The sequence below is a fragment of the Puntigrus tetrazona genome, unplaced genomic scaffold (assembly GCF_018831695.1).
Source record: "Puntigrus tetrazona isolate hp1 unplaced genomic scaffold, ASM1883169v1 S000000397, whole genome shotgun sequence".
NCBI classification, from domain to species: domain Eukaryota; kingdom Metazoa; phylum Chordata; class Actinopteri; order Cypriniformes; family Cyprinidae; genus Puntigrus; species Puntigrus tetrazona.
Window position 1 is genome coordinate 500,001 of NW_025048050.1, and position 15,000 is coordinate 515,000.

Consider the following 15,000-nt stretch of genomic DNA (forward strand, 5'->3'; position numbering starts at 1 on the left):
GCAGGTATGTATATATTTGCTGTATTTATATTTAACAAAAGCTCTTTTTAAAGGACTCTTTTTACACACAAGTTGACCGATATTAAGCTAATACTATCATTGTATATTTTGCATGATCTAATAGTAGATTAAAGTGTTTAATTAAATCACATCGTTGCTGCATCACGGTTTGATTGTTAAACATGACTCTCATTAACACGGGTCTCTTGGTTTTGTCTTTGTCCAGGTATTTATTGACCCGCTATGCAGAGTCTTTGGGCCAGTTTGCTGCTGCTTCCCAATCTTGTAACTTCTCCCTCAGGTTTTTTCACTCGAACCAGAAAGATGTACGTTCCCATTCCGCCTAGCGACACTTAACACACACACACACACACAGTCTCCCAAACGCGTCCATCCTGGCGTCCTTTACTCATGCTTAAGTTGCTTGTTCCCGCAGACCTCAGAATACATTATTCAAGCATATAAGTACGGTGCTTTTGAGAAAATCCCTGAGTTCATCGCCTTCAGGAACCGACTCAATCACTCGCTGCACTTTGCCCAGGTGCGCACGGAGAGGATGCTGCTGGACCTCTTCCTGGAAGCTGACGTGTTAGTATGTTTTACGTGCTTTGCGCTTTTTTGTTTTTGACGTCAAAGAGCGATTTTTAGCTGACTTGTTGTCTTTTCGTTGCGCAGATCATCTCCTCTAGAGGAGAGCGTAAAATCAATGTCTCTGTGTCCGGAGGAGGACGACATCCCGTGGGACAGCTTAAGGGACAACCGGGACCTGACCGTCCTCGTCAGCTGGAACCCCAAGGACCGGTACGACGCGACTCTTATAAAGCGTTATAAAGGGACGCTCCACCCCAGACTCTCGTTATTCACTTCCGTTCCAAACGCTTAAAAGCTTGGTTTCTCTTCGAAACACAAACGTAAGAAAAGTAGAAAAGACATCGGCGGAATAGTCTTCCATCAGTGGTTCAACTGTAAAGTTACGAAGCTTCGAGAATACTTTCTGTACGCAAGAAAATAAAAATAACGTTTATTTAACAATTCATCCTCCTGGACGCAAACTTCGTTGTGTCAGCCGCACCACAGCAATATGTTTATATGTGTGTTTATGCTTTGATTGGAAAGAAAACGGCTCCCCCTTGTGGCGCGACTGACACAGAAATGGTAACACGGATAGACACAGACGTCGAATTGTTGAATAAATGTTATTTTTCCTTTCTTTGTGTGCAAAAAGTATTCTCGTAGCTTCATAATGGTTGAACCACTGATGGCAAATTCTGACAATGTCTTTCATAGGGATGCAACAATACCTCAGAAAAATCATGGGTGCACAATTTTAGAAAACCTAGTAAATATATTTACTAATAAAAGTGAATAAGCGTATGGTGACCGATACCCGACGCTGGAGGAAATGCCGATATCGGGGCCGATACCGATATTGAGCATCGAATCAATGCATCCCTAGTCTTTCATACTTTTCTGGACCTTGACAGTCAATAGAACGGTCAAAAGTCTCTGTTTTTGAATATTGAAACCCATTTAGTCATGTAAGTGACGATGATAAAATTGTAACCCTTTAAGCGTTGGTTTGTTCTAATAATGATGTCGAACCGCAGGCAGCTGAACGAGGAGCACAAGCAGCGCTCTCTGGAGGACGAGACCCTGTGGCTGAGGCTGCGCTCGCTCACCCTGCGTCTGATTGGCTGCGTCTCTGCGCTCACTCACCCGCCGACGCCACGTAACTCAGAGAAGACGACTGAAAACGGAGTGGCGGCCAAGCCGTCTTCTCTACAGACGCTGCTCTCACAGCTAGAAAACACGCTAAACCAAGCCACGCAGCTCACGGAAAAACAGATGCAGGTCAGAATCGCTACTGACCATTTAGCAAATTAATTTTTTTTTAATCTAAAATCTAGCTCCACATAACAGTTATATGCATCATGTAAGTTTTGTGACGACATATTGCATGCAGTGTTGTACTTTAATACAATTTAATAACTAATCCTTTAAATAGCCATAGCCAATAGCTTCACCTTTTCTGGTTTGTTGCAACCAAGATGTGGGTGAAGAACAACATTACATATCATTTTTTTTTTAATTTATTTATTTTTTCTCTTTATGTACTTTTTATTTTGGCTAACAATTCCCATTTAAGTTTTTCCTTTTAATATCTTAGTGATTTTTTTTTTTTCTTCTTCCATTTAGCTCTACTCTATTATTATCTGTTATTTTTCATGTAATTTTAATACTTGTTTTATTTTGGTACGTCAACATTTAGATTAGCGAAACTAATTTTTTAGTTACAATAAATGGAAAAAAAAATATTTTTTGTTTTTGGTTTACAATGTTTTAAAACTAACAAAATAAATGCGTTAAATAACTTCAAAAAAAAAAGACCTTGTTTATACATTTTCAGAAGGTTTCAAAAACAGCTTGAGTCTCTTGATTGATTGTGTGTGTGTGTGTGTGTGTGTGTGTTGTGGTGGACAGCATCAGTACCCGTTTCTGGGGCCCGTGTCGTCTCGTCTGGCCCAGGCTCTGTCCAGCGGTTGCTGTCAGTGTCAGCTCTCCTCTCTCCAGCTCCCTCTTCACCTCCAAGAGCTCGAGTCCGCCGGCCTGGGTTCGTTATGCCACCCCTCAATACGTACAGCGTCCATCTGCTTAGCAGTGCTCTTTGATTTCATGACAAAGATTAGCACATTTATTCTGTTACAATCCAAGATCTTTTCATTTTATTATGCAATTGTAAGCTTTTTAATGCTTCTGTTTAATTTGACTGCTACGTTTGTATTGCATGAATAATTTTTCCTCTTGTATCTTTTCAGATGAATCGGCAGAGCTTCAAACACAAATATCTAATCTTTTCAAGTCTTTAGCAGTACAACTTCAAGGTATGTTGCTTTAAAATGTTGTACGTTCATGTACACATTTTTTCCACGTTTATTATTATTATTAGTTTAGCATATTAATATTTCCTCTCAGCGAAATAATTATTTTTTAAATGATTTATTTTCTGCTGATGTAACCGGTGCCTTCGAGCAGGAAAATAATGCCAGTCTCTATCCATTCAAATCCTGATATAATAAATAAAATAAAAAATAAAATAGTAATTTCTGCTGATGTAACCAATGTCAGCAGGGAATATAATAATAATTTTTTTTTATTAATTTTTTTTAGCCAACTAGTATCTAGTAAAATCCTGATGAAAATAATTCACATTACAAAAGTGAAAAGTGTTGCAGATGATTAATTTTGATGCTTTTTTTACATGCTTTTCCAGATATGTTGGAAAAATGTAAAGGCGACCTACTAGTAGTTAAAGACGGTCAAAGCAAAACGCAACACTTTCTACTGGAGAATCTAGTCCACTTTGTTGAAGTGAGTCCCTCTCCATCACTGAATTTCATTAATTATACGTGACTCTCATGCAAACACCAAGAATTCATTTTTACCCGCTGCTTTCAGACGGTTTGTATCGTCCAATGGGTGTCTAATTACTGTGGAAGCGTCCTGCGGCCCTTAAAGTCCAGTTTACAGAAGAAGAAGAAAAAGAAAAAAGAAGCCAGCACTGTGACGGTAGTAACTGCTCTGTTCTCCATCGACCCTCTCTCCCGAGTCAATATTGACGCTGTGTAGCGTTGAATGTGGGTCAGTCTAAGTTCATGCGTCTCCCTCACAGCCGCCGGTGCTCTCGGCCTATCAGGAGTTCAGCGGCAGCTTGCAGAGTGTGTTTAACCAGGCGCTGGAGCAGATCAAGAGCCAGGAGATGAGCCTGACGGCGCTGAAGCTGGGAGCCCTCGGTCTGGAGGGACAAACCCAGTCTGAGGTGCGTCTCTATACGACAGGCTTTGGATTAGCTGCATTAAGTTTGCTCCAGTGTTTTTTTTATACATTTGCGTAATATTCTTTTTATTTTCAATCAGCTTTAATTTATATTTTAATATTTTAGTTAACATTTTTATTGCGCGCTTTTGTCAGATTTTAATATTTCTGTTTAGCTTTGTTTTAGTAATTTTACTACTTAAATGTTGCCAAATGTAAACTGACTAGAATTAAAGTACTTATCATTTCAAAATATATATAAAAAAAAAAGCTAAGGATATTTATATAGGAAAAGTTAATTTTCTCCTAAATGCTTCTTAATGTTATTGCTTTCTTAAGAATTAACTCTTTGAACTATTTTTAATTGATCAAATATATTTTTATGAATTTATTGGGTTGTTTCAGGTTAATTGTAATTTTAATGTAATTTGACACACATATATATTTGTTTAATATTAAGAATAATGTATTTCCAACAACACTTCTTAAGGCTGCTACAAGCGTTTATTTAAAAAATAATTTAATTGTTTTTATTATTATTTAATAGATAATTTTATATTAACTTTAATTCTAATATAGCTTTTTATAAAGTTGTTTGCTTTTATATTTAAGTTTTATTTTGTATTATATTTAAAAATATATTTTATAATGTATTTGTTTATATAATTTATATAAATTATTCATTTATATATTCACACATAATTTCCTTCTTTTTAATCATATAATTGTTTAATTTAAATGAAGTTATAATTTAAAAAAAAAAAAGTTAAAAATATTTTGTTCCCCAAAAAAAACCTTAAGTAGCAAAAGTGAATTCTTTACATTTTAGAATAATCTTTATTTTATATTAATACATCGTAATGTTTACTCCAATCATAATTTAATGAATTTATTTGGTTGTTATAAGGTCGTGACACTTCAAAGAAAGCGTTTCTCGTTTTTGACCGCTGTGATCTCTCTCTTATTTCAGGCGGAAGGGACCTTTACGAAGACGGCCATGGATAAGGTGCAGAGCAGCTACCTGCGTTCGCTGCAGGAGATCGGGGAACTGTTGAAGAAGAGAGCGGACACGTTAAAATCCCTCAAAATCTGAGCGCTCCGTCGATCCGGTCCCCGACCCGCACGGCTCCGCGCGACGGCGTCCTCTCGGTCCCTAACGCATCCTCCCGTCTCAGTCTGTGAACTCAGCCGGTCTCGTCCCCTCTTTCTCTATTTATCCGTCTCATTACTCACGTACAGACACAGGCACACTGTAAAGTTCGACAACGGCTTCAGCACAAACATCTACGGTGCTCCGCGCAGCACTTTTAAAGTGGAAAACGTAAACTTCATATCCCTAGCGAAACTACATAGGCAAATGAAAATAAGCAATTTTAGAGATACCGCTATAAATTATTGTACATAGTGTGAAGATAAAGAATATCAACGAGAACTCCTTGGCGAATTAAAGTGAACTGCTTTGTCCTTTTTGTCGATGTCTTGCGTTATTGTCTGTCTCTCTCTCTCACTTCCCAGCCGTAAACCTCGCGATTGACGGTTCGTTTTCAGGCGACACTCCAAAGCAAAAGCGGGCCCTAACGGAGCCACCCCGTATCGCAAGTAGCCAACTTCCAGACTGACGCGCTCTGCGGCGCATTTCCGTAGCCGTTCGCGATGCACAACCAGCCAAGAGCTACGCTTCGAGGAGATTTTGCGCAAACGTTTCCGACAGGGTGGCGCGAGTATCCAGATGCTTTGGGTGCTTCTATTGCGATTATTTGTTTGTATATTACAAATGACTTTACTTGAGCCTCAAGCGTACGAAATGTAGCTTTCCCGAGCGTTCGTTCGAAACGGCCACCGCGTGAAAAACGATGAGGTTCGGGAAAGTTCGTGTTTGTTTGTTAATCCTTCGATTGACGTTTATTCAATCGCGTTTGGAGTTAATTTTACGATGAATTTCGATTGGTTGGTTGGGGGGGCGCGTTGTTTACGTCGAAAAAATTGTCGATTGCACTGATGATGTCCCCGAAACGATGAGGTTTTATTATTGTTGCATACCAAAAATGTCTAAATTAGCCTTGCGTTAAAAGGTTGATTCTCCCCGAAAGGAAAAGTCGGTCACTTGTTCACCCTCGTGTGACGTCGAAACTTCGGAAGCCAAAAAATGCTATTAACCGATTAGAAATAATTCTATCGGAAGTCTTTCAACCAAAAACGCCGGTTTCAGGTGAAGATATTAATTGAGCGGTGCAATCCAAGTCTTTTGATTTTATTCACGTGCAAGCATTGATTACTTGACAGAAATTCAATCATACTCAAAATTGGCCGTTGGTTGGCCGCAAAATGCAAATAAAATCAGAATAAACGGTGTTTGGTGTCTGAGTTTTGGTTGAGCAGACTTTCAAGCACGTCTCCGATTTGATTTTTAAACAAAAAATCGTAATTTGTCTTCGTAGATGAGACATCGTTTAACGGCTTGACACGAGGGTGAGTCAATCACGACAGAGTTTTCATTGCGAGGAGAACTATTTCTTTAACGTCGCAGTCGAGTCGAAGGTAGGTTTTTATACGACTGATCTGTTGATGTCTACCGGGAAGTGCAACTTGTTTACAATGTTTCCGAGCGCCGTTCTGAATCGTGTCACTTAGCGCGTGTTATCCGCTGTGCTGCAATCTGCTACGGGCTTTCACCGCTTTATACCTGCTCGGGGAGGGTGGAAAGACGTTTTTCTCTTCTTCTTTTGTTTTTTTGATTTGTTTGATGGAACACACGACGGGATACCGGACAGGTCGCGTCGCTCCGGGACTGAAGCGTCTCTGAAGCGCCTCTGAGGCGTCTCTGAGGCGCCTCTGAAGCCCGAGGACCACGGGCGCTTCTGGACTGAGGAGGTCGAGAGCTGCTTGGAAGTGTGCTGAATACTTTTTGTTAGGGAAATCGAGAAAATACAAACAAAAAACACTGGAATGTGAAAAGGAGTTTTTTTGTTTTTTTTTAAATAAAGTAAATGTTCCACACGTTGTGCCTGCTTTTGAGTTCTTTTCATTTGTTTTCGCCTTCGCCTCTTGCTCTTCCTTCCAAAGCCAACGTGAGGTCAAAAGATTTACTTTAAGCATGTTGCTGGTGTCACTGTTTATGATTTAAGGGCTGCATTATTTATTGTTTTGCTTTTGTATTTAGTTAGCCAAATATTTATTAATTAAATAAGTTCTCTTATCGCATATATACATATGTAACTTAAATTTATACAATAAAACTGCACTAAATTTAAACGCGTATATTGTATAATTCATAATTGAGTCACTTTTTGGATTTTAGCATTGTTAGTGTAGCATTTTTCCTCTTTATCCTTTTGTCCTCTAAACATTCAGGGGGAAAATCGTTGCTTCCACACATATTATTTTATTCAAAAATTAATATTTTATGTAGGCCTACATTTACACAATATACATTTACATAAAAACCTTTATACCAGCATTTTGATTTATTAATTTCCCCAATTACTGGCCATTTGATGTATAAACGTAAGGAAATAAATATAATTCACAGTAATTACAGAATGTTCAATGAAATAGTTCAATCACCGAGTTTTACGATTGTAAATATAGTTTATTTCATCCACTTTTATTTCCCTTTTCATAAAAATGATCGCATTAAGTGGAAACATGAGTTTCTATTTCATGTTGACTTCAATAATTATTAGATCTTCAAATATTGGTTTGGTTTTGTTTAACAGGCTAATAATTGATTTTGACATTAATTTCAATAATGTAACTTGCTTTAATATTATTTCCATTTTTTTAAATAATATTATATTCCATTTTTTTAAATATATATATATATATATATATATATATATATATACATATACATATATATACATTATATATATATATATATATATATATATATATATATATATATATATATTTATATATATACATATATATACATATATATATATATATATACATTATATATACATATATATATATATATATATATATATATATATATATATATATATATATATATATATATATATATATATATATACATATAATTATTAGATCTTCACATATTAGTTTGATTTTGTTTAACAGGCTAATAATTGATTTTGTAACGTAACTTGCTTTGATGTTTTTCCATTAAAAAAATAATATATATATATATATATATATATATATATATATATATATATATATATATATATATATATATATATATATATATATAAAAATTTATACCTACTTGAACCAGTCGGGGTTTTTTTGTGTGCCGTAAACCGAATTCTACCTGTCGCAATGTTTGTTTGTTTGTTTTGTTTTTTTCGTGGTAATCTACAAATACTCAAAAAAAAAAAAAAAACAAATTAAACGCGTTAAAGATTAACAGGACAGGTCGTCCGTTTAACCAACAAGCCGTTTTCTCAGAAAAAAAAAAAACAGTTTCACCGCGCAGTAATGTATTATAATCAGTACAAATGCCCGCGGAATATATAACTACTTCTTTTTTAAAGCCTCGCCTTTCTTACCTCCTCTAGTAGCTCTTTCCCAGCGAGGTCTCCTCAGAAAAACCTGTATCTTTAACGGCTCGACGACCGCAGACACTTTAAGAGCGTTTTCTCGTCAGGAGATATTAATAGCCTCCAGCTTTCAGCGACGAGAAGGGCGCGGGACCCCGAGGAGCGGCTCGCGCATGACCTGCTAAAGACAGGCGGGTGGGCGTGTCAGGGAGGGAAACGTGCCGCGTGCGTCTGTTAACCGCGTGACGTCACGGGCCCTTTCGTCACAAAAGCGCCTTTCTGTGAGCTGACGTCATATACCGCTCACCGTGAGGTCGGTCTCTTCAAACGCGTTCATTTAAAAAAAAAATAAGAAATTATATTTTGAATAAATATTATATATTCATTAAAGTTACATACATAACCCCGATCCTGTGTATAAACATTCATTATTATAATGCAAAAAAAGATACATGGTTCAAAATGCAATCATTCAGCGATTGTACTGCTAGAAAATGATCCTCAAGGAAGCCTTTTATTTTGCGTTTATGTGTTTTGAGCGAATTCTGATCATTTTTCCAAAAGTCACAATTATTTAGTTGTTTTTTTTTTCGGTATAATAATTTATTATTTCACGGTGGGGGTTAAAAAAACAAAACAAACAAAACTGATAAATTCTGAATTATAATAAAAAGGCATAAACTAAATGTTGACATCTTTTTCTCCAGTGCTGTCAAACGATTAAATCACATCCAGAATAAGTTTTTGTCTATATAACGTGTTTGTTGTGCGTGTTTATCATGTATAAATGCACACTTAAGTATTATATATATATATATCGTTTTTACGTGTATATATTTATATGAATATCTTGAATATACAAATATATATTTTCTTAAATGCATGCATGCATGTGTATTCATATACACATAATAAATACGCACGGTAATTACTTAAACAAAAACGTTTATTTTTGATGCGATGAATCGAAAATCAAAAAAAAAAAAAAAAACTTTAGTTTACCTAAAAACATCTAAATGCATTGCAGCAAAAAAAAAATATATATATATATATATATATATATATATATATATATATATATATATATATATATATATATATATATTTTTTTTTTTTTCATATTTTTTATATATATATATATATATATATATATATATATATATATATATATATATATATATATATATATATATATATATATATATATATATATATATATAAATATATATTCCCCCTTCCAAGCGCCAGAGCTGCGGAAAGCGATATTCAATCATTTCTACAAAGGAAAAGTAAATCAAAAGCTAACATCTTCCAGCTATGAGGACGCCGAACAGATATACGAAAATAAAACAGCACTTTGTGTTCATATAAAACAGCTTGAGCTACATTTCTAACAGATCTGGTGTCCTCGTGCGAGAGATTAGTGAACGGCCTGTGATATATTAGAGCTTCTAACGCGAGGAAATTCAGACGTCCTCATTTCCTGTGCCGTCCGTTAAGCACTGAACACACACTAAACGTGACGTCTTTCGCTACTTTCCCCTCTTGGACCGTCCCTTGCGGCCGCTCAGTTTGCCGGGGCCGTGGGCCGAGGGCCCGGGCTGCGGGGCGGCGGGGGCCGAGGCGATGTTGATCTGACCCTCTTGGATTTCCTGTCGGGTGTCCGCCGGCATGCGGTCGATCTGCTGCTGCGTCTCCAGGTAGAACATGACGTCTCGCAGCTGCTCCTGCAGCTCGGCGATCTGGCCGTCCTTATTGGCCGCCGTCTCGCGGGCCCGCCTCTCCTCCTCCTGCAGCTGCGCCTGGAGCTGCGTCTGATTGGCTCGCAGGCATCGGTTCATCTCCTGCTCCTCCCGCAGCTCCTGACCGAGCTTCGCCACTTTGTTGTTCAGCTGTGAACACCTGCGGGAAACGGCAAAAGCGTATTACTAAAAAAAAAAATAATAAAAAATATTCAATTTAAATATTGAAATCTTACAAAGTACGATTATTTCAAGAATCAAGCACAGTAAAGAAAAAATTCAAAATTTATATTTATTAATATTATTACTATTTTTCATAGTGAAAAAATTTACTTAACTGATATCTTGAAGAAATGGCCGTGCAGTAAAAATACCATTTATTTTATTGCACCGTTTGTTTTTTTTTATTTTCTGATTTTCTCTTTTGATTTGAATTTAATTAATCTGATTTATCCGTTTTTTTGTTGTTGTTTTTTTAACAACTATCATTTAGTTTATTTGAATAAATATTTAAATATATTATTTTAAAATATTTTAAGAAACTAAATTAAAAAAAGGAGAAACGTTGCCTCGTCTGCCAGCGGAATAAAACTAAATCAATTATTTTATTTCAAGTAATGACTCTTTCTATGGTTTTAGTTGTATGTGTAGTCGTAGTCATCATGGTAATTGTTTTGTAAAGACACCCAAATTATGAACAATTCAATTACTTCTTTTCAATGGATTGTTTTTCTTTGGTGAGTTCGTTCAGTTTCCGCTCCAAACTGTCACACTTGTCAATGGTCTCCTTGAATTTGGCCTTCATGTTGTTGATCTGAGCCCCACACAGACATAGAGAAGATCAGAATTACTATGATCTTAAATGTAATGCTGTTATGGATTTGGTGAAGTAAAGCGTGTGGTTCTCACCTCCTCCGCCGTGTCTTTCTCCAGATGAACGATTTTATTCTCCCAGTAAATGCGCTGAGATTCCAGCTGGCTGGTTAATAAATACGAATACTGCAGGAAAAAGATTTGTTTTAAAAAAAAATGATGGCGGAGTGTCTAACGCACAGCGACCTTTCACACACACACACACACACACAGACAGACACACACAGACAGACACACACACACAGACACAGACACACACACACACAGACACACACACACACACACACAGACACACACACACACACACACACACACACACACACACACACACACACACACACACAGACACACACACACACACACACACACACAGACAGACACACAGACAGACACACACACACACAGACACACACACAGACACACACAGACAGACACAGACACACACACAGACACACACACACAGACAGACACACACACACAGACAGACACACACACAGACACACACACACACACACACACACACACACACACAGACAGACACACACACACAGACACACACACACACACACACAGACACACACACACACACAGACACACACACACAGACACACACAGACAGACACAGACAGACACACACAGACACACACACACACACAGACACACACACACAGACACACACACACACACACACACACACACACACACACACACACACACACACACACACAGACACACACACACACACACACACACACACAGACACACACACACACACACACACACACACACACACACACACACACACACACACACACACACACACACACCTCGAGCTGCAGAGCGTCGATCTTCTCGTCCTGACACGTGTCTCCCTCACACTCGTACTGCACCATCTTCCCGTCAGTTTTACTGGCAACCAGCCGATGAACGTAGTTATCTGATCAACGAAGTCAAACCATTTTACACATGAAATGTTTCAGAAACTAAATAAGAAAAGAATACATTAAATGCATTTAACACGCATGTGAAATACTATTATGGGGGAAAACTTGATTTTATCCGGTTTACAAAAACACTGAAGATGGCTCTGGGTAATCTGCTAAGTCATTATTGTTAACTAAAGCTAAAATTAACATTGGAAGCATAAAAAAATATAAAAATCATAAACTTGTTCATTTCAGTTTTGGCCACTAAATTAAACTAAATTAAAAAAATGTAAATGAAAAAATAACAAAATAAAAAAAAAAAAAAAAAAAAAAAAAAAAAAAAAAAAAATTGTTTTTAAATATTCCTAAAAACTATAATAGCATATATTAATAATAAACAAATAACACTGGAATAATAATAATAATACATATTTCTGAGTGAATAACATTAATATGAATACTTAGTAATAAATATAATTTTATTAATATCAGTAATTATTTATTATAGAGTACACTCTTTTTCTCTATTTTTTCTATTTTCTCTGTTATATTATTACCAGCTAAAACCCCTTCGATGTGTACTGCATCACAGAGACTCGCTGATCATGGCTCTCACTTGTAAGTATTTCTGAATCAAGGCATCCGCTAAATGAAAACGTAATAATACATGTATAATTTAGGGCTTAATATTTCAGTGAGCAGGTGATTCTGCTCCATCTTTTGTCCTAGTCATGTTTAGCATCTCCCTTTGACGTCACGCACCTCCGGCGTAGTCCCAGACCCTGTGATTGGTCAGCTGCATGGCGTAAGTGTGCTGCGTTTCCTCAAAGTGCTTGTAGGCATGACGGCTAACGTAGCGCCCGCAGCCGATGTGACCGCAGATGAGACAGATCCACAGATTCTGTGACACATAACATGCGCGTCTCAAATATAACGACAAAAAAAAAGCATTAGATGCATTACCTGTCCCGTTCTACTTTTCAGGCGTTCCGTCCGAATAAACGATGTTTTCCTTGTGCATTTAGTCAATACTCAACTTCTTTTTGATTGATTTGATGGATCAGTTGGTTACCTCTTGGACTCCGCACTCAAAACACTTGTTCTCCTCCACGGGTTCAGGGGTCTGACAGTATCTGCACACGGGACACCTGCGGACGAAGAGCGCGCGCCGTTAGGAACAGTGACCATTTCTTGAACATGTACTCATCCTCACGCCATCCAAGATGAGGTTTCTTCACCGGGTTTAGGGAAACGTGGCTTCACATCACTGCGGTGAATGGGTGCCGTCGGAATGAGAGTCCAAACGGCTCATAAAAACGCCGCAATCATCGATGAATGACTCGTGAAGACAACAACATGCATGGTGATCGAACAAATCCATCATTTATAGCTTCAAACCATCGTTTTCGGCCAGCATACAAGTCCACAACCCATTATAATGTTTCCTGTGGTGCTTCTCGTGTTATCTATTGCTCCGATGTCCACCCATGTATTAGTTGAGAGCTACTTTAACCTTTAAACCGTGCTTGATTTCTGGAACGATACACTGGAGCACTGAAGCAATGGTTCAACGTTTTAAAGATGGATTTGTTTCTTACAACCATGCAGCTGTTCAATGAAATTAATTGGCGTGTATTATTGTGATCCTTTCATCAGGATATCATTCTGACGGCACCCATTCACTTCAGAGCATCTATTAATGTGATGCCACATTTCTGCAAAACAATTTCTCTTCATTTTCCTTCTTCGATCTAAATATTTATGTTTTTTTATTTATTTACATAGTTTACAGTTTGAGTAGTCTGCTCATAGTATGTGCTAATAATATCATGACCTACTTTTCAATCCTGATGAATAAAACAGTCCCACCCTACATAACTTCCCGCTGAATATCGGTTCGCTCCGAAATACGGCGCAAAAATGCATCACACGCGCCAATAATTACACAATAATTGCACTCCCATTGTGCGCATGCAACATGACACCGTGACGTTCTGATGTTCTCACAGGTCAGAGGTCAGCTATGACAACTAAACGCAACAACAACAATAGAGAACGGAGAACGGCCCAGCAAATACGTACAACGTCAATGAAGAATCAAGACAAAAAGGTTAAAAGTCACGCACGTAAATAACAGACGAGAGTAAACTATGAGCAGCGTCATGCTCTGATGCGTCATCAGAAATGAATGTGAAAAGGGTGTGGATGAAAGTTGCCAAGCGGAAACAAAAAATGAACTAAAAAAAAAGTTATATATATATATATAGATATAGATATAGATATATATTAGTACTCTCAAACGATTAATTGCAAAAAAATTTTTTGTAAAGATTTTTGTTTATATGTTTATACTGTATTTTATGTATATATAGATACAAACACATGCATGTATATATTTTCTAAAAATGTCTTATATATTACATATATTTATATATAATGTAAAATATAAGAAAATAATATATAAATGCATATACATGTAAATATTTCTATATACTGTATGTAAAAGTGCTGTGTATATATACATAATAAATATAATAAACATAATAAATATAGGCTACACAGTGCACATACATATATTATGTAAACAAAAATTAATTATTTTACAGCACTATAATACATATATAGGCCCACATACATATATTTATCATGTAAAACATATATATTATATATATATATATTATATATATATAATATATATATATATATATATATATATATATATATATATATATATATATATATACACATATACACATATATATATATATATATATATATATATATATACACACACACACACATATATATATATATATATATATATATATATATATATATATATATATATATATATATATATATATATATATATATATATATACTATATACATATATATATATAACAATACTAATATACATATCAAATAATAAGTCTGTAATAACTGTATTATAATTACTGTAGGGTTAGACTTGGACTTTTAATTAATGTAACTGTTTAGTATATATTTACCGGTCACCAGCAAAGCTAATTTTTAACTATTTTGTGATTCGAAAGTAAGTCACTCTGATTGCGTGTTGAATCTAAAGGCTTTGGTTGTGAATGACGGCACTCACGATGCATCCTCCCATCTCTGCAGACAC

General features: G+C 36.2%; 2 protein-coding genes and 1 long non-coding RNA gene across 3 annotated transcripts in view; 1 reads left to right on the plus strand and 2 right to left on the minus strand.

Moving 5' to 3' along the window:
• Positions 1-6,810, plus strand: part of naa25 (N-alpha-acetyltransferase 25, NatB auxiliary subunit) — a 15,871-nt gene extending 9,061 nt beyond the window's left edge. The window contains exons 15-24 of the mRNA XM_043231687.1: positions 227-326; positions 437-588; positions 676-801; positions 1,608-1,851; positions 2,482-2,611; positions 2,817-2,882; positions 3,272-3,369; positions 3,457-3,567; positions 3,671-3,817; positions 4,784-6,810. Coding sequence (XP_043087622.1) covers positions 227-326; positions 437-588; positions 676-801; positions 1,608-1,851; positions 2,482-2,611; positions 2,817-2,882; positions 3,272-3,369; positions 3,457-3,567; positions 3,671-3,817; positions 4,784-4,906 — 1,297 coding nt within the window. The 3' untranslated portion in view covers positions 4,907-6,810. The remainder of the gene's footprint in view (positions 1-226; positions 327-436; positions 589-675; positions 802-1,607; positions 1,852-2,481; positions 2,612-2,816; positions 2,883-3,271; positions 3,370-3,456; positions 3,568-3,670; positions 3,818-4,783) is intronic.
• The window catches only part of LOC122333858, a 10,657-nt gene extending 1,424 nt beyond the window's left edge, over positions 1-9,233 (minus strand). Inside the window, exons 1-2 of the long non-coding RNA XR_006248683.1 lie at positions 8,328-9,233; positions 2,491-2,663 (exon numbers count right to left, since the gene is read on the minus strand). This is a non-coding gene — a long non-coding RNA (uncharacterized LOC122333858). The remainder of the gene's footprint in view (positions 1-2,490; positions 2,664-8,327) is intronic.
• A 296-nt stretch (positions 9,234-9,529) lies between these two features.
• Positions 9,530-15,000, minus strand: part of LOC122333851 (BRCA1 associated protein) — a 12,164-nt gene continuing 6,693 nt past the window's right edge. Inside the window, exons 6-12 of the mRNA XM_043231684.1 lie at positions 14,974-15,000; positions 12,932-13,007; positions 12,622-12,760; positions 11,761-11,870; positions 10,970-11,059; positions 10,771-10,874; positions 9,530-10,220 (exon numbers count right to left, since the gene is read on the minus strand). The exon at positions 14,974-15,000 is cut by the window's right edge and continues 122 nt beyond it. Of these exons, the coding sequence (XP_043087619.1) occupies positions 9,851-10,220; positions 10,771-10,874; positions 10,970-11,059; positions 11,761-11,870; positions 12,622-12,760; positions 12,932-13,007; positions 14,974-15,000 (916 nt within the window). The 3' untranslated portion in view covers positions 9,530-9,850. The remainder of the gene's footprint in view (positions 10,221-10,770; positions 10,875-10,969; positions 11,060-11,760; positions 11,871-12,621; positions 12,761-12,931; positions 13,008-14,973) is intronic.